Consider the following 24,473-nt stretch of genomic DNA (forward strand, 5'->3'; position numbering starts at 1 on the left):
CTAACTTAAACAACTTCACTCACTTTTTTCACAGTATAGAAAAGAACATTACTTAGTGGCAGAGCTTCCACTCAAGATGTATTAAAATTCATTGAATCATTCTTACCTTCAGAATCAAATAACTGATCCCAATCTACTTATTGAGTGGCAACATAATATAGATCAACAACTCCATCATCATCAGAAATTATGTTGTCAACATCCTTAAAATTCCACAAATAAATATCATCAAGTGCATTGAATATCCCACATTTCTTGAATGGTTTAACAACAGTCTCTGTTCTGATTTCGACCCAACCTCTACAATTCAATCATACAGGATTAATAACATCGGAGTGCTTGTGCTGCCTTCTTTGGTGAATGGCTTCACTCATCCATTATAACTTTTTTTTTCTTCATGATATTCTTGAAGACCTTGATCAGAGAGACAGGCATTTGTGAACAATGCTGGCAAGACTATCAGCAGTCACATCAATGTCATCATTTTGCAATCTAATTTTAGCAACAGCGATATACACAAATTGTGATCCAAAACGGCCCAGATGTGAAGATTTTTTTTTAACATAATCCTGGTTGGAAATTCCAAAGTTTCCTCAGCCATATTTTCAAACCACCTTCATCTATTCAATCTTTATAATGAATGTGCACAATGACAATTTTATTGAAGATGTCTGTTTTAGAAGGGTTTTTCGTGGATATCGTAATTATCGAGTTTTATCCTATTAAGTATCAACAACAACACAATGATTAATCTGTTTTCATGACCAGTTGTCTCTGCAACCATTGCTTTCTGTCCAGTTTTGCTCACCATTTGACTAGCTGTCATGTCAGAAATCATGGACACTCTTCCCTTGAACCAGTATAGGCCTAACTATATTCATTATTTTGCTGATGTTTGTTTTATAGGCCTGTCATCAAATTCTAGTAGAAGTCACTGTGATACTTTGATTTTCTGTTGCAATGTGAATTTGTTTCTCCTCTTAAATCTGGTGGGCAATCAGGACTGGTTTTGAAATTCAACTTTCTTGTTAATTTTTGGGTAAAGATTCAGCTAGATATCCAGGAGAAAGATTCCATTCTGACAATTTTTAAAATGTATTCTGCAGCTTTGTTTTCTAATGGCGACCGATTTTTTTTTCTGTTTGTGCATTTATTCTTAGGCATTAGTCAAGGCTGTGCAGAGCTTCCTCCAATTGCTAACATTCTCTTCTGATGCCTTGAATTTTCTAGTTGCCATACAATTCATCTGCTTTGTAATTTTAATACATTTAAGTTTAAACTGGGCTGAGTATTTCCTGTTCTTCATCTTACCATGTTGCAAATTGTAGGGTAGGAGCTTGCATCATCAGCAAGGTGGTAGGCTTGCCATCACAAATTGACATATGAAGACACGAAGACTTGAAAAGCAACCTTCAGTGATGCCCTATTAATGATTCTATTAAGTAGATTTGAGCCAGGGGGAATTTGACTTCTGTGATGAGCAGGTAATAAGTGCAAAGCTTTGGAGTTAAAAGTCAGGATTCAACTCATGCATGAGATATATAGAAAATTATGAAAAATAGTTTTTGGCTGAATGTTGTGTATTAAAACTTACATATTTTCAATCATTGTCATAGATATATATGAAAATATTTATGTATTTAGAAAATTGTCACTAACTAAAACAAAACAGCAAGCTGTAACACTTGCCAAAACAGTTATTCATTTACCAAATCTTTGAATTGAAGTCATTCTTAATATTTTAAATTTCAGAGATCACTTTTTTGATGAATCATTTACTTACTCAAACCAGTTTTTTTTTTGCAGCTGCGTATACAATATAACTTCTGAAAATTATATTGTATAGAGTCCATACAATTCTGCAAGCTAGCTTTTATTTTATCGTACAAAGTGTATTTTGGTAAAGAAGACATTATTAAAATTCTTGTTTCTAACTTGGCCAAAAATGTAAAAAGATTCTTGACTGGGTAGTTAAGCTTTTCTAAATGCAATTTACAGTCTCACTTTTAATGCTTTTGTTGTTTATCCAGATGAGTTTAAGCGTGCTGTATATGTGGCTACAGGCCTGAAGCTTTCTTCACACTTGGTAAATACAGTCTTCAAAATCTTTGATGTGGACAAAGATGATCAACTAAGTTACAAAGAATTCATTGGTGTTATGAAAGATCGACTGCACAGAGGATTTAGGGTAAGCACATATAGTTTTATAAAAGATTAATGGTAAATTGCTTTGAAAGAATATTTGCTTATCTTTACAACTTAATGGGTGATAATTACCTTCGAATCTTGCAATCTAAAAACACATATTACATCTTTAATGCATTTGAAAACAACGACAATACCAAGCACGTGTAGCTGAAGTAAACAGTAGCACTACTGGATTAGCCCAGTGTTATCTCAGACCACTATTTAATGTTTAAACTTCCAAGGATACCTTTATGAAATTTAGTCGTAGTACGTAACTGTGTTGTTTTTAAATCTTTCATCCATTTAAAGCATGGCCTACTTAAATTGACAATCCACCAGATTCAAAGTTTTTTTTTCGAATTTCTTTACACACTATTTGCTGTCCGTAGTTTTTTTAAGTGCTTCATAAATTTGCACATTATCTCATAGCAGAAGTGGTTTTCACATTATTTTAACTTAGAGATTTCCTGTCCTCATTTTGGCAGTATTCAAAAGAAATTGTAGAATACTAACTATTATACTAAATTTTGTGTTGCTTCTAAAATTTACATATGCAAAATTAGGTGTAAACATTATTTAAAATCATAGTTTGTATTTTGTTATAGATGAATTAAGAAAACTATGCAGAATTCAACAACCTTGAATTTCGAGCAATTATTTTTGAATTAACACATAATAGAAACTTGGGTAAATAATGCAGTACCTATATAGTTACAGATTGTACTAATGTATGAATGCAGCATCAGGTGTTGCATCAGCAGGTGTCTCAGCGGTGTAAACAGAAAGCAATGTTTAGCACAAAAGCAGTCTCTGTCCTTCGTGGAGAAATTTATGAGGAAAAACACCTTTGACCACAAGTCCATCAGGAAGTGGTCAGCACGTAGCGTCCTTGAGACCCTTCGGGAAAAGGAGAGGGCGGATCCTGTCGAGCGGTTCCCTGAGCAGACAGTCAAAGCCATTTGGCAGAATGCCTCATCGCCAGAACTTTCCAACAAGCACCAAGATGTGGCTTGGCTGGTGGTGAGAAGGGCTCTGCCTGTGAGATCCTTCATGCACGCCCGGACTCTCTGCCGCACCGCACGCTGCCCTCGAAGTGGCTGCGGTGGGGACGAGACTGTCACACACCTCCTTCTGGAATGTGCCTATGCAGAGGAAGTCTGGAGAGGAATGCAGTGGTGCTTGTCGAGGTTCATCCCGAGCAGCGCCGTGACGCGGGACTCCGTGCTCTACGGCCTGTTCCCCGGGACTCACACCGAGACGAACATTAACTGCGCCTGGAGGATCATCAACTCGGTGAAGGACGCTCTCTGGGCGGTCCGAAACCTGTTGATCTTCCAGCTGAAGGAGTTGACCCCGACTGAGTGTTGCAGACTGGCACATTCCAAGGTCCAAGACTACGTGTTGAGGGACGCGCTGAAGCTTGGGGCAGCTGCCGCCAAGGCACGGTGGGGAAAGACCACCGTGTAAGATCGGCCTGCCGAAAGAAGAACAGGGGGCCCATGCGGACGTTTTTTGGGCTCTGCTGATGCCTCAGCCAAATATATGTATAAGATTGAGAAATGCACAGACCTGTATATGACAATGATAAATTTGAATCTGTGTTGTAAATGTGGACATATGTATGGCATGACCAAATGTACAGACCATCAAATCATTTTATGAATAAAGTATATTTTTGAAATTAAAAAAAGCCGTCTTGTCATCCAATAAAACCTTCTCACTGGCACTCAGCTGGGGTTCTGCCAGGACCAAGTAGCTCCTGACTTCATTACAATCTTGGTCCAAAACTGGACAAAAGTGCTGAGCTCAACAGGGGAAGTGAGAGTGACTGCCCTTCATATGCAGGCTGCATTTGACTGTGTATAGTGTCAAGGAATTAAAGTCAATTGGAATCAGGGAGGAAAACAAAAATCCACACTTGTAGTCACACCTAACTCAAAGGAAAATGTTGTGACTGCTGGAGTTCTGGAACCTCTCTGCAGGAGTTCCTTAGATTAGAGTCCTGTGCCCAATGACTTTTAGCTGCAATGTTAATGACCTTCTCTCCATCATATGATCAGAAGTGGGAATGTTGGCTGATGATGCACAATGTTCAACATCCTCATTTGGAGAGTTTGTCTCCAAATGAGCATGATCTGGACAATATCCAAGCTTGGGCTGATAACTGGCAAGCAATGTTCATGCCCACAAGTGCCAAGCAATACCTGTTTCAAACAAGAGAGAATCTAACTATTTCCCTTTCACAGTCAATGCCATTACCTTTGCTGAATCCAAATGATATTTGGCATTATAGTTCATTACTTATTTTGAAACTTTTTGATGAAAAAGCATCTGTTTACTTTGTTGCTGCCATGTATGTCCAGTATCTCCAATTCATTGGGTCATTGTATAATTTTAAACATATTATTGTGCTCCAAGGAGGATATTAAGTTGCCCCCTCCATCAAACCAACACATTTGTATGTTTGAGCATCATACCAGTGATGCAGTTAGTGATCAAAATCCCTCGGATTATCAATGATACCAGGTGGAATAGTTGTTTTTCACATTTTGTGGTCAGGTTAATAGTAGTTAGATAGAAACACAATGGTCCAAAATTTGCAGTTATAATTGTTAGCAATTGTTACTTGATAAAATTGACAGCAACTTGTGATGTTCACAGCTGCAGAATTAAATAGGGAAATTTGGAAGTTGATGTCACTAATGCCTTTTTCCACTAGCTGTGCTGTTGTAATTTTGGAGATGGAATCAATACAAAATGAGTTATTTTAATAACACTCATCAAATATGATCGAATGAACTATTAAGCAGAATTTATATAATATAAACCAAAAGTGGACACTTCCCAGATCCACAAAATGAATTTGGTTAGTGAGGTGACTGATTTCCTTGCCAATGCACATGGAACTATAAGAACATTGAGCTATTTTTCATATCTGGATAAGTTGTGAAGTAATTAAAACTTCCCTTCCTTTGGTAGTGGCTTCATATCTCCAGCTAAGTAAAAACTCTTTAACTCCAAATTTTTAAGTTAGCAGTAATGCATGAAAAAGCTCTATTTTATGAAAATGATATGATATATTTTCAAACAATTGGCCTAACTATCAGGAACTATTTATGAGGACAATCAAAAGGGATGCTTTGGACACATGACAGACACAAGATTTCTGATGAGGGTTTAATAAGGCATATTTGATCAGGCAGGCAGAAAATCTATGCCAGCAGCAAGAGCAAAACAAAAGAGTCTTAACAAAAACATCTGATCTGAGCCCACATGTAGGCATAGACCTGAGTTAAAACATCAACAGAAATTGCTGGGAAAGTTCAGCAGGTCTGGCAGCACCTATGGAGAGAAATCAGAATTAACGTTCAGACCAGTGATCCTTCTTCTGACTTTCTACTTGAACTGTAGCAGGCTCTGCTTTTGCACCCTAAGTGGTATATAATAAGATAAATCTGTTACTGCAAATATATAACAACAAATCAATTCTTCTAAATTACTGGAGCTTTACTTAAATAGCTCTGAAAGATTACAGATCTCCATTGTTTTAAGCCTTCACCAAAGAGAAAAGCAAATGGAACAAAGAAATATTGAAATCATAAAATATAACTATATGGCTGCTTCTGTAATCCTTTCCTGAGTGTGTGTACAGTTGTTATTTGGGTGTTGAATAATAAACATTTATTTTCTTTTAAAGTATAGAAAAATCTGTCATCTACTTATTACTAACAATTAAAGCATTTGGACTTAAAACCTTTTTTTAAAAAAAACATGCTTTCAGTCAAGAGGTATGTGAAGGAAGAAGAGATGTCTACCTATCATCCCTTCCTCTGTTCCTAACACTTAACATGAATTTCAACTTTTTATGTACTATTTCTAGAACCATATAGATGTGTCAAATTGAAAGTTGCATTGGAGTTATAAAACTATTGACTGCTATTCCTTTCCATCAGTTTTCTTCAATGTTAGTGGAAAGTCCTGTCCGTTGACCACAAAATTCGAGCCAATATCTCCAATCATGGATGTCAAACTAATCAGCTCTTGGAGGAAATGCTGTTGCAAGTAATATTGATAAGCCCAAAAATAGTTTAAAAATAATAGACTGGTGATAAAGATCTCTATTATTTTTCACAGCAACCTCAAGCAAGAACAGAAGCCTTATCAATTGTGAAAATTGATTTGCTATTAGAGATGCACTGCTTCACAAAAGTGACGGTTCTCCATTTAGTTGCATTTGGCAGCATGAGGTTCTTGCCTTTGTGTTGTAGATCAGCGATAAACTCATCTCTCAAAGTCAAGTGAAATAATTTCAGTATCATTTAAACAGTGATAAGTATTAAGTAATTATCAGCCAACCCGCTCTCAGTAAAACAATTAAAATTACAAATGTGAAGTCTTATTCCTTAGCTTTTGTTTACTAGAGTATTTTCAAAACAAACGAACAATTACTTTCTCTTTGCCCTTTTGCCCTCTGCCTCAATCTATTCATCCTTTACTTTCCTTTATTTCTCTCTCTGTACCTAATTATCTGCTATAACTTACATTTCCTTGTTCATATCTTGCCCTACTTATTTCACAATCTTTTAATTGGATTGTTTAAGGAGGTTCTTTTATTAATTGGATGCTTGTAGAGGGGGCTGTGTTGTTTGTATTCTGTCCTAACAGTAATATGCAGCAGAAAGTATCAAGGACATTAAACAGACATAGTTAATGTTATGCTAGCTCTGAAACTGTTAGTGTTGAAACTATATTAAGTTTCACCCAGTCTGATGGTATCCCACAGTACTGGGTGAAGAATTGGAGAAGTCCAGCACGAGGTTCCAGTGGAGAGAGATATGTCATCTCTGGCTCCTGTTGGTCAGTGTAATTAGCCTATATACCTTGTCATTATTTCTATCACACAATAAACTATGACTTGTTAAGGCAAGTGCCTCTTCTCATTATGACTCAGTAGTTGTCCATCTTTTATCATTGCTAACTAATTGGATTGACCCTTAGTCTTTGAAGGAGATGTGGGTGATTGGCACCGCAACATGCGACAGATATGTCTTGCTATTGCAGACGCTGTTCATCAGGATTTTTTGGGGCTGATTGTACTGAAAATGTTTAGTAAACTTTGCTGCCATCTATTGGATTATACTAGTATTAAACTGTCTATCAAAGTTAAAACAAGAATTTTTTAAAAAATAATTTTAATATCTTATACTTTCTTGGAGTTTGTTGCATTTGGAAAAGAATTGTATTGACATACCTGGAAGTTGCATTTTTAAAAAAAAATTTACTGTGGTCACTCAGAAGATAAGGACTAAGAATTGGTCTGTGCTCCACTATTTCTTGAGACAGTTGTCTATTTTGAACCTTTGTTTTTGAGTATTTTAAAAGTAGTTACTGTTTTTCATTTAGATTGTGTCCCCTTCCAAGGTGTGATAGTTTGAGCAATATTGCTTTGACAATCATGATTTTCTTCTTTGAAGCAAGATGGCAGTGAAAGAGACTAATGCCAACTTTTCCAACTCCATTCACACTCCAGCCTATTTTTATGTACGTGGATTGCAAACAATTAACAACAGCTCCGCATGCAAGCAGGATGTTCATCACTGAGAGAAATGAGAATTCCACAGCACACATTAATTTCTACACCTAGGACCTGATCAAGGCAAAAACAACCCGGAGATGAAAGAAAGATGAAAGAGCTTAGTTTATTTGGAAAGCTGAGACCTACTAACTGAATATAAATCAGGCATAGCTCTGAATTTCATGTTTCAGTCTGCACTTACTTTCTCTAAGATGTTGACATGTATTATCTAGACGCCATTCCTTTTACCAAAGGAGTTGTTTGGTATTGTCAATTTCCTGGTGTCCTTCATGTTCTATAATTGACCACATCTTCCTCGATGAGGTATGACAATACAGTTGCTGCATAACACAAGATCAAGTGTGGTTGTAACAGTCAGCTCACTTCAAACATTATGAAGACTTTTTGTTTGAGAGATTTTATTTGTGGACTCTTCCTCAATCATATCTTTCCAGTTTAATTATTATGGTTTGATATACATTATTGTAATACTTCAATTAAATTTATTTCTATTTGATCATACTAACAACTTTGGAATTGTGTTTAGGCTAATGTAGTTAAGAGATTGATCAGAAATATTTGCTTAATTAATAAGATCAACTGTAGGTACCTGATGATGTGGAATATAATCTTTTGGGTCCAGCTTGCCTGTCTGATGCTTAGCATAGAACTTATTCTTTGCCATTTATTTTTCATCAATCTGTTTGACTGCGTGGGTTCAATTTAGGGATTAGTGAGCAAACTAACTCATGGTTTAATTATCATTTATTATTTCAAACGTGCTGCCTAGCAAGTCAGTATAAAAATCTAAGATGACCACGTAATTGAGAGTTTTTCACTCTGATAAAAGCAATATTGACATCACAGAAAATCTGTAAAGTCAAAGATTAGTCTGAAATGTCAACTGGGGACTGTCTTTAAATGGGTGTAAATTAGAGAAGTGTATCATTTCAAACAAGTAGCAATGCTTGGATTTAATTGAAAATCACCAGTGGTAAAGAAGAATACAATAAAGTAATATAATAAAGTAATGTAAGTAATCCAAATCAGGGTAAAGCTGATGTAAGGTAAATTAATTTATTCCATTTAAGTGATACAGGAGCTCAGCTCTAATGAGTGGAATGTCTAGCCTTTGATGTGTGAAGTTATAGACCGCTGCTTGTCCTAGGTAGTCTACAAAATTCTGGCGGCTACGGAATCTTGAGCTCCAGGTTTCAAAACTCTAGCAGTAGCTGGGATCACTGTGGCACCTCCATGAAGCTGAGCTTTACATTGATATCATGTTCTGAGAGGTGATCACACCACAACTAAAAGGCCTGGAGGCAGAAGGGAATGGATGGCCACCAAGCAGTCAAGACAAACATGCATACAATGTAGGAGTCCACTGGGGACTTTCACTCAAATCAGTTTTTTATTCTGGAAGCTGGTGAACGCATTGGTTCCTCAATGGTGGAATCAGAGCCAAGTTTGTGGCATCACAAATAACTCGGTTATGTAGCAGGGGAGGAAGAAGAAAGAAAGACTAATAGTGATACCATTAGTTATAAGAACAGACAGATGTTTATGTGGTTGTAGACATGACTGCAGGATGTTGCGTTACCTCCTTAGTGACAGGGTCAATGATGCTGAGGGATCTGAATGTGCAAGTCCATAGATCGCTGAAGGTGGCAGTGCATCTAGATAAAGTAGTAAACAAAAAGGCCTATTGCCTCCTTTTGGAAGGGGATACGGGTAGGCAAGTTATGCTGCATCTTTGTGGAAATTTACTTAGGCCACACTTGGAATATTGAAATATTGTTCTGGTCACCACACTACCAGAAGGATGTCGATGCTTTGGAGAGGGTACAGAAAAGGTTTACTAGGATGTTGACTGGTATGAGAGATTTTAGGTATGAAGAAAGGTTGGATAGAACTGGGTTTATTTTCACTGGAACGCAGGAGGTTGAGTGGGTGACCTGATAGAAGTTTTATAAGATTAAGAGTGGCATGGATAGAGTGGAAAGTATGAGGCTTTTTCCCAGAGTGGAGGGGTCAATTACTAGGGTACACAAGTACAAGGGTGAGAGGGGAAAAGTTTAAAAGAGATATAAAGGTTAGTGAGTGCCTGGAATGTGCAGCCAGAGGAGATTGTGGAAGCAGACATAATAGCATTCAAGAAGCACCTGAACAAATACATGAGTAGGAAGGGAAGAGAGGGATATGGATCCTGTAAGTGAAGACCGTTTTAGTATGAAAGAGTAAAACGTCAGTGCAAGCTTGGAAGGCCAAATGGCTCGATTATGTGCTTTATTGTTCTTCGTTCTTCATTCTTTACTCTTTGGTGTCACACAGCAGTTGCACAACATTCCTCTGAGGAATGATGAATTGCCAGAAACCATAATTCACATTGGTACCAATGACTTGAATAGGAAGGGAGAAGTACTTCAATTAGAATTTAGGAAGTTAGGTTGGAAATTAACAAGAAAGCCTCAAATGCGGTAATCTCTGGATTAGTCCCCATATGCAAAAGAGCACAAAAATAGAGGAATTAGGCAGATTAATGCATGGCAGGAAACATAATGCAGGTGGAAGGGCTTTAGATTTCTGGAAATAGCTGTGGGGAAGATGGCATCTGAACAGAGCCTTGTCTAAGTTCCTTGTGGGGTATATTGCTATTGTTACTTTAAACTAACTTGGCAGGGTGTGGGAACCGAGAAAGAGTATTGAGGAAGAATACTAGAGCACACAAAATACTTACAGAGCCTGAAAGTAGTAACATAGAGAATAGAAAATCAATAGATGAAGTCAGAGTAAAGGAGAAAGAAATAAAGTCTAAATCGGAGTTTCTGCACATCTATGTGAATGCATGAAGTATTGTAAATCAGATTAAGGCATCACATGCACAGGTTACCATGTGAAATTATGATGTGGTGATAACAGACCTGGCTCAAGGAAGGAAAGGAGGATAGATGTTGATACTGGTTAAGTCAAGCATTGCAATCCTGAAGGAAGAGGATGGCCTAGAAGATTTAAGGATCGAATCGATCTGACTAGATCTAAAGAACAAGAAGGGTGCAACTCCTTTCCAAGCCTGACTTGAAAATATTATGTCATGTCAAAATTCTGAAATTCCCTCCCTAAAGGCATTGTGGAGCTACCTACAGTAAATGGACTGTAGCAGCTGAAGGCCAGCTCATCGTCACCTTTTCAAGGGCAACCAGGATGGATGATATTGGCCCGGTCAGTGACACACATCCCAGGAATGAATAGACAATAAAATTATGTTGCTTGGTGTACTGTACAGACTGTCAATTAGTAGGAAGTATGTAGAGGAGCTATTCTATAGGAAATTAGAGTAAAATGCAAACATTACAGAATGATAATTGATTACTTTAACTTCCTGAATGTAGATTGTGCATCCTTTATGCTATCATTGTGCCAATGCCAAATGTTCCTAAATTATGGTCAGGAAAGTTTCTTGTATCAGTGGGTGTCCAGTTCAACTCAAAAATGGTGCACTGTTAGACCTAGTTCGTGGAAGTGATGTAGGCGATGTAGATAAAGTGTCAGTACAAGAACATTTAGCAGACAGTGATCATTGTATCATAAGGTTTAAGTTGGTGATAGCAAAGGACAATAGGATTTGGGGTAAGAATAATTCATTTTGGAGAGCTAAGTATATTGGGGCAAGATGAGAGCTGGGCCAGATAGACTAAAACAAAGGGTTGACAGGAAATTACACATTGTAATTACACAATGGGCTACTTTCAAACAGGAGCTGGTAGGGTATAGATAAGCAATATTCATTCAAAAGGGAAAGAGAGGGCAAACCATTCCAGAGCTCTTGGATGAAAAAGTAGATAGTAGTTAAGATTAAGAAGTGTTCTTATGACAGGGTGAGGTATAAAATAAACCAACAGTAAAAGGAGAAGGTGAAAAAAAACCTTAAGGAAGCAAACTGAGATTAAGAAAAGATTTGTGGCTGACCTTTAGGGGAATCCCAAAGTATTTTAAACACACATCAGTAGTAAAAGGAGAAGTAGGACTGTTTAAGGACCAAATAGAGGATTTATACATGAACTCGAGGCATCGCTGAGGAATTAAATGAACACTTTGAGGAAGTTCTGTCACATAAGAAGGTTATTCCATAACTTGATAGGTTACTGATAGTTAAAGTGGACAAGGCTCCGGGATTGGATGAGATGCATCAAATGAAATTGAAGAAAGTGAGAATCGAAATTACAGAGGCACTAGCTATAATCTTTATCTTCCCTAGACTGGGGAGGTGCTGGAAGACTGGAGAATTGCAATTGTAACATGGTGGAGAATCTTCTAGAAACTATTATTTGGGGTGAAAATAGTAGTTATCCAATTGTAGGGTTATCTGTTTGGTTTACTCTGTCTTAAATTAGACATTGGCGCAACTTGATGACAGTCATCATTGATCAATGTTTGCCAGCAGTGTCCACCCACAAGCCCAGGATCAGCCAGGGATGCGAGCCTTAGATCAGTATGTCCAGGATGGAAATTGATGGGAAACGGGTCATGGGCTGAGGAGAATAGGTGATAGTAGTGAAGCAAGTTTGAGGGACCGAATGGCCTACTCCAGTTCCTATTTCTTATTGCCCGCCCTTCCTGCTGCCACGTCCGTTGGTCTGGAATTGAGTGCCTGGTCGTGAGAGACAACCAATGAAAGATGACTGCTTAAATACCAGTGAAAGTAAAATGAGGCCTTCTGGTGGGGATTAGAAGGGCATCATTAGATTCTGGAACAACATCAGCAAATTTAGGACTACTAAGAAAAAATCCTAATCAACCATTTTAGAATTGTTAGGGGAAAAAATTAGGTTCAGCTGTCAACAAATAGCTGTGCTCTGTGGAGCTGTCATGACAAAGGCCTCCTGCCTAATAATAATGTGATTAGCTTCTTGGCAGGTGAACAGCTTTTGTATGTGAATAAGACAGTCAAAAGCCTTTTGGACCTCCAAAGAGGGAGGTGGTGTCTTTCTGCAGTTTAAAAAATACCTTGAAGAAAGCCAATTTATTTCCCCTCACCAGTTTCTGTAAGCTTTCAACCAATAATTCTGAGACCTTATAAGTTGTAAACCAAGTGACTCTGTGCCTTCTGCAGCAAGTGAAAATGCATGGAGATGAGAGGAGTAGCAAGCAAAAGGATCATCTCAGATGGCACATGGGACTAGATTGGGTTGAGATATCTGGTCAGCGTAGACCAGTTAGATCGAAGGGTCTGTTTCTGTGCTGTACATCTCTATGACTCTCTGACTCGCAGGTTTTTTTCTAAATAGCTCAAGAAGTACTGACAAATTAATCATTAAACCCCCTCATAGACACAGGCCAAAGTTCATATGTCACTAGTTCAAAGCCCAAATTGTAAAATAAATCATATTAAAATAGGTATAAATAGTTAGTACCTGCTAAAACATCAAGACAAAAAAGATTGTCATTCACGTCGAAGTGAATTTTTAATTACTGCCAGACAACCACAGAAAATTTAATTTTAGACATTTTCCTTCTCATTTTAATTATTGTTCACATTTTTAAAAATGTATATTTTGTCATCTTTTGCTTTTGCATGTGATTTTACATTGAATTGGATATTTCAATTTATACTTTCTTTTTAGACTACATGTACTTCTTTAAGATGTCTTCAATTTGTTTGTTGAAAAGACACGATTGCCTGCTCAAATCTCTTAGATCCCAGATCCCTCTATAGTGAGTCACATAACTTTGACTATCTGATGGCCGAAAAGCTCTGTAAAGACCGTACTACCGTTGTTGTTAGATCAGTGGCTGTACAATCAGTAACAAAATATGCATGCTTCCATTGTAAATTGAGCATAAAGGAGGGAGACCCAGCTGTATATGCAGAGCGGGCTGGTTATGACAAGCGGTGGAACCCTGCTTGTTTTGTCTGCAGCATCTGCAGTGAACTGCATGGGGATATGATCTACCTTTGGAAGAAAGGAAAACTATACTGTGGATGTCACTACTGTGACACTGAGAAATCACATTGTGCTGGCTGTGATGAGTTAATATTCAGCAATGAAGGCCAGAGTTGGCACTTGAAGCATTTCTGCTGTTTTGAGTGTAACTGTGTCCTTGCCAGAGAAATCTATGTTATGGTGAATGACGAACCTATCTGCAAACCTTGCTATGTGAAGCTTCATGCAGCGGTGTGCCAGTGTTGTCACAATGTCATTGATCCTAAGGCCCAGCACATTACATATGGGAAATACAGTTGTCATGCTACACCTGACTGCTTCCTGCGCTCTTGCTGCGGCAAGTGTCTGTTTGGCCTGAAATTCATGCCTGTGGAAGGAATGCTGTTCTGCTCTGTGGACTGCAAGAAGAAGTTGATGTCTTGAACATGATTAACTGAAACAAATTTAAATACTGTTCACAAAACCCTGTAGAAATTCATTGGTAAGTGTAATGAATAACAACTTTGATCCCAAAATCTAGATGGATATGTAATGAATTTTTATGTTTCTTTAAAAACTAGACAGCAAAGAGAATGAATTGTTTTTGAAAACAGGGATTTACCAAAATGACTGCATAATTTCACAGGAAGGAATTTGATACCGATTGTGACCTCTGCTTTTGTGGCTGTGGGTTCCTGTAATGTATAGATGATCAGGAGCTAAGGAATTGTTTATAAGTGAAGCTGATTGGTGTTCAGTTAACTGAGCAGGTTGGAATTGAAAATGGGTTACAGACACAGTCTGAGCAGGTGCTATGACTTTTGAATTGATAATTCAGACTGATATTGCAAGCAAATCAGTCACTCTGAACTTCTTGTAAACCAGTGGAAGCTTCTAGAGAAAGACAAAAGAACACTAAGGGTCTGGCTGTCTGAAGAAAGATCATCTCAACATTGGAATCGGGAGGTAAATGCCACTGAACTGACTTTCCAGTTGTTTCTACCTCTGGTGATAATCAACTTTCGCTATTTGTGTGTGAGGGGGACAGTTTATAAAGGTTTTAGTTAGTAGTGTTATATGCCAGCAATTTATATCTATTTATCTTTAACTGTTGTCTAATTGCTTATAATAAAGAACAATTTTTGTTGCATTAGAAAACTGTTCAATACTTTCTATGAACGTTTGACTGAAAGTCAGGTAAATTGGAGTACAGTGTGTACCTTTTAAAAAAAATGACATGACTCTGGGACTCAATTTATGGTGCACAACCTCAGCAAGTCATTACCTATATTGTACCCAATATAATATTATATAATACTCCAGTTCTAAACTATGTACTTTACAATCTGTCTCAAGCAAGGTTATTGGAGATCCACTTTCAAGACAAATACGTTGAAATTCCAGAAAATCTTGATAAATGTTAGATACTTCAGTCAAATTTGTGAGAAGTTTCATTTAATCCATTATTATATCTGCAAATCTAATCACATTTGATTTTAACAGCAAAAGCAAAATTTTCTTAGAAAATACTTTAAAGTTCCTGCAGGTTATACTGTATACATTTGTGATTGTGAAGAGTTAACTGGTTCATATATCGGTGTGAGATATTTGCTCACTGTAGTAGTCTGTTGCTTTGTTTGATTGAAATTGACCTACAACTTGATAGTAGTTTCCAAGTAGTTTTTATTGTTCAATTTGAAATCAGATTAGAATAAAATTGTAGATAACCTGACGTATTCATCTTTCAAAATAAAGTCTTCCTACTAAATATTGCCATATGTTTAAGATATAAAACAATATTCAATGTGCTGTCAACTCATTTGTTGCCTTTAATGTTTTAAGTATCCAGTTTGGTATTAGTGACCATAGTAAAAGTAGCTCGTCCTTACTATAATAAAAGCAAAATATCGTGGATGTTGGAAATACGAATAATGCTGGAAAAACTCAGCAGTTCTGAAGAAATGTTAGCTGTATTTGTATTTCCGCAGGTGCTACCAGTCCTGCTGAGTTTCTCCCGCATCCTCTCTGTTTGATCCTTTACTGTGTTGGTCAGACTGAATCATAGTATAACAGTATGAATTGGGTTTGTTTCTATACTAATAAGATTCAACTTCGAGGTAATTCATGTTACGCCTTACTTAAAAGAGCAAAAAAAAAATTTCTAAAACCTTGCATTTATATGAAATCCATTTTGCCAAATTATGGCATCAAAATAAGAAACAGTAAGTTTCACTAACACTGATTTTTGCCAATCTAATATTTGCTACTAAGTTACCAAGTTGGATAATGTACATTTCATTTTTAAGATATTAAAAGTCAGAAATCATTAAAGCTACAACTTGTTCACTACTCTCAAGCATTTTTTTCTACCTTGAATCCAATAGGGCTACAAGTCTACACAGGGATATCCCAGTTTCAAAGTTTGCCTGAAGAAGGAATTTGTCACCAGATAAGTATGTTGAATTTGTAATTTGCTTCTTATTGAAGTGATACTTTCGTGGTTTGGCTTATGTACTTGGAATTGCATTGTATATGTCAATGCTATCAAAGGTTTTTTCTTCTGATTAACAGTGTGTCACCATAATCTTGTTGAGCATTAGCATCAGAACAGTGCTTCCTAATATTCCTCAGATTGGAATTGCTTTCTACATTTGACGGTCTGCCTGAAGATTAAGTAAGACTTCAAGTTGTGGCAAAGGAACTGAGTTACAATTCTGCTCAAATTGCTTACTTCCACGTTGGTAACATATCATTCAATGATTTTAAATATTATGTTGCCAGATGTTTAAAAAACACTTCAATTTAGGCAAACAATTTGAGCTCATTTTAGCTAATATAATGAGGAACTATTAGAGTAATAGAGATATATAGCACGAAAATAGACCCTTCGATCCAACTCGTCCATGCCGACCATATATCCCAATCCAATCTAGTCCCACCTGCCAGCACCCAGCCCATGTCCCTCCAAACCGTTCCTATTCATATACCCATCCAGATGCTTTTTAAATGTTGCATTTGTACTAGCCTCTACCACTTCCTCTGGCAGCTCGTTCCATATACGTACCACCCTCTGCGTGAAAAAGTTGTCCCTTAGGTCTCTTTTATATCTTTCCCTCTCACCCTAAACCTATGCCCTCTAGTTCTAATTGGAGTTGGTGGATGTGTTAAAGGATAATACATTGGATGCGGAGGTGGTAGGTGAAGACAAGGGGGAACCCTGTCCTTATCACCTTTGGAGAGGGCAGGGGGGAGTTTAAAGCATTGGAGCAGAGAATGGAGGAGGTACGGTGGAGGGCTAGCTCGATAACGGGGGGAAAGCACTTTGTTCAAAATAGGTGAACATCTAGGATGCTTGGGAATGGAAGTCTCCTTCTCTGAGCAGATGTGGCAGAGGTGGAGGAATTGGGAAAATAGGATAGAGTTGTTGCAGGATATGGGTGGAAGGAGATGTGTGTCAAAAAGGTAAGGGAGGTGTCTGAGATAGACCAAGTGAATTTAAGGGCGATGTGGAAGTTGTGGGTTAAGCTGATAAACTGCTCCAGTTCAGCCTGGGTGCCGGAAGCAGTATTGATGTAGGCATCAATGTAACGGCAGAAGATGTGGGGCACAGTGCCTGTGTAGGTACAGAAGAGGGACTGTTCAACGTCGCCAACAAAGAGGCATAGCTGCATAGCTAGGGCCCGTTCTCTCCCCCCCCCCCCCCCCCCAGATTTGGAGGAAATAGGAAGAGTTAAAGGAAAAGTTATTAAGGGTGAGGACTAGTTCGGTGAGGTGGAGGAGGGTGTTGATGGAGGGGGACTGGATGGGTCTGTTGGAGAGGATGAAGCTGAAGGTCTGAAGGGTATCCTTGTGGGGTATGGACGTGTATAGGGACTGCACGTCCATAGTGAAGATGAAGCGCCGGGGAACTAAAGGTTACTGAAGAGGTGGAGGGCATGGTTAGTGTTGTGGATGTAGATGGGAAGTGTCTAAACCAAGGGGAAGAGGATAGAGTTGAGCTAGGAAGAAATCAGTTTGGTGGGGCAGGAACATGTGGAGATGATGGGTCAGCCAGGGTAGGTTGGCTTATGGATCTTGGGTAGCAGGTAGAACTGGGCAGTGTGGGGCTGGGGGACTATGTAAGGTTGGAGACAGTGGAGGGTAGATCACCGGAAGCAATGAGGTCACAACATTGTGAGGAATTTCGGTATTTTGAGTAACGGTGGGGTCGTGGTCAAGTGGGAGATAGGACGTGGTTACAGACAGCTATCGTTCAGCCTCTGGGACATTAAAGTCTGTCCTCCAAAAGTGAGAAGCAGTCAGTCTTGCAGGTCCAGTACAACCAGTCCACTGGTTCAGAGAATGTCAGTTTTGAAGCTGCAGAGTTATGATTCAGGGGCTGTTCCAGATTGATCAAAGAGTGCGGGCCATTGATCTTCCTGGCAGTCTTCTTGCTGAATGTTATGGGATTTATCAGGGGCCACTGCTTTGGAGGTAATTTAGGGAAGTCATTTGTAGTGGATTGGAGGCAGCATATTGGGATACAGAGCGGGATAGGATTTTGAAGAGGCAACTCCATATATAAAGTTGGGAAACAATAATGCATTAGAGGGCATGGGGTACTGCAGGAAGGGAGTCATCAACGGTCACCATCCATGGATTTGTTTAGAGGACAATGTATCATAATATTTGTCAGAAGTAAGCTATAGGCACAGGCTTCAAGGGTCAAATGGATATTTGTGTGGAATCTGGAGTATGGTCAAGGTCCCTTGCGCTCCTTTTGCCTTGCCACTGGTGCTAAATGCCAATAGCTAGTGATAGAGTGTAAGTCCAAGCACATATTCAGCAGACAGTGTGCTGAAGCTCGCTCTCTTTTGCAGCCACTAACCTGTCTCCAGAAGCAGCCAAATATACATGCGCTGGCACTCGCACAGTACAAATGGTATCAATGGGCTCCAAATCCAGCTTGCTGTGTGTTTCCAACCAACTGGCTATTGCTGCTCTGTCAGTTTGTGCACTTTAATGAAGTAAATGGCTGACAATGTATGGGTCCTGTCTGCTGGGGCTGAGTAAGTACCTTATCTCTAGCAGTCCTCTAAGTGCTAGTGTCCTTGGACAATATTTGCTCAACCAGTTACAGAGGCATGCTAGTTTTGTGCCCATTAGAACATCTCGCCGAGTCTAATCTAGATAAAGTACCCATCTAGTCATCAGTATCTGAGGTGGTGGGGATTAAAGGTGATAATTTTGCTGGTGCTTCCTTTGAGGAATTTGTGTCGTCTTTCTAAGAAGTGAAGGAGATAATATCTAGAGGCACTGATCTCTTTAAGGCAGAGACTGAGAGAGTGTCACTTGTGCCTTCAGAAGGCAGGAGAAATATTGTTTTGTGAAATATGGGGAGAAGCTTTCTGTATGTTTAAAATTAATTTAGTGGCCATTACGGGAGAGTGGTGCAGTATTAGACAATGAATCTTAGTTGGTTGCTGAGATATGGAGATCCGCATACTGCACAGGTAAGCATGACCTTTTCCCACTAAGGCAAGAATTCTCTCCTCATAGACAGATAAATATTGGGCACTCCAGCACCTGCCTTGCCTCTCTGACCTATTTTGGGGTATTTTCTCCTGGAATGTGACATGCAAAGATTAAATGGGATGAAAATGGCTAATACAGCTGTTGGTGATTCAGGAAAAGTGGTGAGCTGTCCCTTGTGAGTAAGTAGGAGGTGCAGAGAATAGGAAGAATTAAAATTCTGGATAGATGGGATGCATGACAAGGTTGAGGGAAGAAATAGCGTGTGATAGTGGGAGTGGTAGTCAATGAGCCTAGGTGGGAAGTTGTGCACGATGATTGTGTTGAGGCTGCTTTCTTGAACTGCTACCTATAACCCTTTAGACATCACCATCTCCTTATGTTGCAGTTCGTAGATGTCCACAGTTGATTTAGGACATCCATTTTACTATTCTTTGCCAACTTCTGCAGATTCGTATAATTGCAGTATTCAAATTACTTGCTTTCAGATACAGTTTATTACTCATTCTCAGTTTAATCAATCTTTCCGTTCTGATAAAACTGCCTCCAATATCAAAAATGTCCTCTTAGTATCCAGTTTCAATGCACTCAACTGATATATTGTTACAATTGTGAGGTTTATAAAATTATGATTTAGAACAATGTCTTAAAGGTGAAAATGGAAAAAGCTATGTGATCTGAACTCTGCTTGACAATAGGCCTAAGTGGTTAAAGATTAAAGGAAGATTCAATTTGAGCTACTGAAGTGATGGCATGAGATGTTCACAGTTGGGGACAATGACAGCAAATTCTGAGTTCACAACGGTTAGATCCTTGAGTCTCCCAAAGGCTCAAAAATTTGTTGAAAGTGTGGAGTTCACAGAATCACACACTTAGGCCAAATAACTTGTGCAATGTACTATCATGGCTGTCTTGGTGCTCTGATTAAGCATTCCACTTATAGTCATAGGGTCATAGAGCTGTACAGCATGGAAACACACCCTTCGGTCCAAATCATCCACACTAACCAGGTTTCCTAAATTAATCTCGTCCCATTTGTCAGCATTTGGCCCATATAACCCCCAAACCCTTCCTATTCATATGCCCATTTGGATATCTTTTGAATGTTTAAATGTTTGTAATTGTATCAGTTTCCACCACTTCCTCTGGCAGCTCATTCCATTTCTCTGTGTGAAAAAAATTGCTCCGTAGGTCCCTTTTAGAGTCCTTCCCATGTTGCCTTAAACTTATGCTGTCTAGTTTTGGACTCTCTGACCCTGTGGAAAATACCTTGGCTATTCACCCTATCCATGCCCGTCATTACTTTATAAACTTTTATGAAGCCAACCCTCAGCCTCCAACACTCCAGGAAAAAGAGCCACAGCCTATTCAGCTTTTCCCTATAGCTCAAGCCCTCCAACTTCGGCAAATCTTTTCTGAATCCTTTCAAGTTTCACAACATCCTTCCTATAGCAGGGACCCGAAACTGAATTCAGTATTCCAATAGTGACCTAGCCAATGTCCTGTACAGCCACAACATGACGTCCCAACTCCTATATTAAATGCACTGTCCAATAAAGGCAAGCATACCAAACAGTACCTTCACTATCTTGTCAGCATGCAACTCCATTTTCAAGGAAATATGAACCTGTACACAAAGGTTTGTTTGTTCAGCAACATTCCCAAGGTCATTACCATTAAATGTATAAGTTCTGCCCCAATTTTTCTTTCCAAAATGCAGCAGCTGACATTTATCTAAATTAAACTCAATCTGCCACTCCTCGGCTCATCAAACTATCTGATCAATACCCTGTTAGACTCTTAGGTAACCTTTGGTGTCCACTACACCACCAGTCTTATCTTTACCCTGTCTTCTCCTGTAACCCTGCACGTTGTTCTTTTTCAAACAACAATCTCATTAAATTTTGACTGTCTCAATTGAACCTGCCTCCTCAGGCGGTGCATTTCAGACATTAATCATTTGTTACATATTTAGTCATTCTTGATCCTTTCATAAGTGGAAAGTTTAACTGTCTAAATAGTTCTTTAAACTATCCATATAGTTCGAAAGTCAGAGAGTTGGGTTCTCATGATAGCTGATTATCATTTCAACCTTCGATACTGGCCCTTATGATTCATATTGCCATTGGGAAGGGTGCAGAGGAAGCCACATAAAGATCACATTGCTGGCTTTCCGAGAATATAGCAGGATATCAAATGTTTCTTCATCTACCTGGATCTGGGAAAGAGGAACCATCGGGAAACCACAAAGTGTCTATGATTCACCCGTGGATGGGAGTTTGTGCTCAATTGGGAAAAGTCCAAATTTATGATGAGATTAAATAACTAAGAATCAAGAGTCAGCTGGGTTGAGATGGAAAGGGAAAAACAGTCTCTGGGAAAAGAAAATTCCACTGCTAGCAAACTGTGAAAAGAGTAACATCCTGGAGCAAAAACTAATTTTGGATTGATTTAGGGAAAATTGAATGTCTATTGTTACAGACTGGGGAGAAATATGAGAATAGGGTTCCTTTATTCCATATCTGAACTGATTAAAAAAAAGTGTTTTTATGTATTTTTCTAAAACAAAAGGTTTTAATCCCTGAGTTTTATAACTGTCAAGAACAGACAAATAACCCGTATTGTCTAAAATAAATATGTTTATTATTTAACACCCAAATATATGCACAACCATACCCACTTGAACACACACGTACATTCAAGAAAAGATTATAATTACAAAAGCTAGCGTTTATTTTATGTCCTAAAAGTTGGAGAGCTCTTTGTCACACTTGCGTTTCCTGTGTTGAAGACTTAAAAAGGATGCAGGCCAAAATCATTTTGGCCCATTAAAAAACACATGTTGAAGTTTGCAAAGAATGATTTGCAATGTTTTACCACATCTGATGACCCAAAGTACTAGTTCTTAGTACTTCGTTAGAACTAAACTTCTTAGCTGGGTTGAGTACTTTCACTGATCTTGATGTTTCTTCCACTCTATCCAGAAAATATGCTTTATTAGGTTGCTGATAAGGCAATCTAGAGGCAGAATCTTCCTAGCCCCAGAATGATCGGATATTGACAAAAAAATTAGGAGAATTGCATGAGATGTCCACCAAAAGCTTTCCACACTGACATGAAGTCACATTTTCAGTTGTTGAATGGCGAGACATGCACAAACATCCTCATTATTAGCTATCTCACCTCGTTGATATGTAGTTTCCCATTCACCCACCTGCTGGATAGAAACTAATCGGTGACGATTCCTGACATGGAAATGAGACCAGTTTCCAGGCAACTCCAGCTCATGACTTGCTCCTTTCTATCTCCATCAGTCACCAAATCTCAGAGTACATTCCATGGGTAGTGACTGCATGCACCCCACATTCAGCAAGACTTCCAGGTCACTCTGGTAAGACAGGGTGCCGGTTACTCTTGGACATACATGTCTGGCACAGATGATCGGTCCTTAACTGGATACACTGGAATTTAAAGATAGTGACAGTGCCAGTGCCAGGAACATTGGTAGTCATTCCTCCATGTCTACAAGGATTCCATTCTTGTAAACCTGTGCGAACAGTGAACTTGCAAGTGCCGAGCTTAATAACTTATAGTAAAATTAGGGTTTGGTCCTTGGGCCTCAAATTTATGACTTTTTGCTGATTAATTTTAGGGTTTTTTTCAGTTAAAATAATCAACACTAAAACACCTGAAATAAAAGGTACTATTAGAATAAAATATTCACAACAATTCTAGTGTGATGTAACTTAGCGATAAAAGTGAGAAGTTCTGTATACAAGGTCAGGCATTTTTAGGGGAGGTTAAGGGTGATTACTGGTGTGGGAAGGGAACGATATTGCAGACATACCTCTCTCCCAGTCACTCTTACCCAATGATGTATCCTCCTCCTCTACCACCATCTGGCAGATGCCCTCAACCTGAGTGACTGTGATTATGCTCGTGAAGTATATAAGGGGCAGAGCTGCATACTAAAACACGCCCAATGCAACCCTCACCCTGATGGCCACCTTTGTGTGTGGCTGCATCAAGCTGTGCGTGGATCCCCGGTACGCAAACACCAAGTGTCACTACGTACTGAGGTTCTACCTGTCCCCGGTGTTGCAAAGGATGGGCCTGGCCTCGCTGCCGCGGAACGCTCCGAGTAGTTGACCGTTCCGTATCACCTGTCCTTCGTGGAGAAATTTATGAGGAAAAACACCTTTGACCACAAGTCCATCAGGAAGTGGTCAGCACATAGTGTCCTTGAGACCCTTCGGGAAAAGGAGAGGGCGGATCCTGTCGAGCGGTTCCCTGAGCAGACTGTCAAAGCCATTTGGCAGAATGCCTCATCGCCAGAACTTTCCAACAAGCACCAAGACGTGGCTTGGCTGGTGGTGAGAAGGGCTCTGCCTGTGAGATCCTTCATGCACGCCCGGACTCTCTGCCGCACCGCACGCTGCCCTCGAAGTGGCTGCGGTGGGGACGAGACTGTCACACACCTCCTTCTGGAATGTGCCTATGCAGAGGAAGTCTGGAGAGGAATGCAGTGGTGCTTGTCGAGGTTTCATCCCGAGCAGCGCCGTGACGCGGGACTCCGTGCTCTACGGCCTGTTCCCCGGGACTCACACCGAGACGAACATTAACTGCGCCTGGAGGATCATCAACTCGGTGAAGGACGCTCTCTGGGCGGTCCGAAACCTGTTGATCTTCCAGCTGAAGGAGTTGACCCCGACTGAGTGTTGCAGACTGGCACATTCCAAGGTCCAAGACTACGTGTTGAGGGACGCGTTGAAGCTTGGGGCAGCTGCCGCCAAGGCGCAGTGGGGAAAGACCACCGTGTAAGATCGGCCTGCCTAAAGAAGAACAGGGGGCCCATGCGGACGTTTTTTGGGCTCTGCTGATGCCTCAGCCAAATATATGCATAAGATTGAGAAATGCATAGACCTGTATAAATGATAAATTCGAATCTGTCTTTGTAAATGTGGACATATGTATGGCATGACCAAATGTACAGACCATCAAATCATCTTATGAATAAAGTATATTTTTGAAATAAAAAAAAAGAGCTGCATACTGAAACAGTTTGGAGAGCGAGGTTGCCGCAGAAGTAAAAGTAGTTCAGGATAGGTAAATTTTGTTGGTGAATTTTGAATGATTGGTTTCTTTTTTGGCAGAGTAGACAAATGTTCGAGTTGTGAGTTCACAAATATGGAGGAAAATCTGTATGTCCCAGTGGCCACTTTCTCCACGTGTGGCATGTGGAACAATATGATGAGCGTTGTTCTCTGGAATGTTTGTGG

General features: G+C 39.3%; 1 protein-coding gene across 6 annotated transcripts in view; it reads left to right on the top strand.

The window, feature by feature from the left end:
* Positions 1-24,473, top strand: part of micu3a (mitochondrial calcium uptake family, member 3a) — a 201,411-nt gene that overhangs the window by 166,074 nt on the left and 10,864 nt on the right. For all 6 annotated transcript variants that reach the window (XM_072570017.1, XM_072570041.1, XM_072570025.1 and 3 more), the window contains 2 exons: positions 2,031-2,188; positions 16,068-16,136. In XM_072570017.1, the coding sequence (XP_072426118.1) occupies positions 2,031-2,188; positions 16,068-16,136 (227 nt within the window). The remainder of the gene's footprint in view (positions 1-2,030; positions 2,189-16,067; positions 16,137-24,473) is intronic.

The sequence above is a fragment of the Chiloscyllium punctatum genome, chromosome 1 (assembly GCF_047496795.1).
Source record: "Chiloscyllium punctatum isolate Juve2018m chromosome 1, sChiPun1.3, whole genome shotgun sequence".
Classification (NCBI taxonomy): domain Eukaryota; kingdom Metazoa; phylum Chordata; class Chondrichthyes; order Orectolobiformes; family Hemiscylliidae; genus Chiloscyllium; species Chiloscyllium punctatum.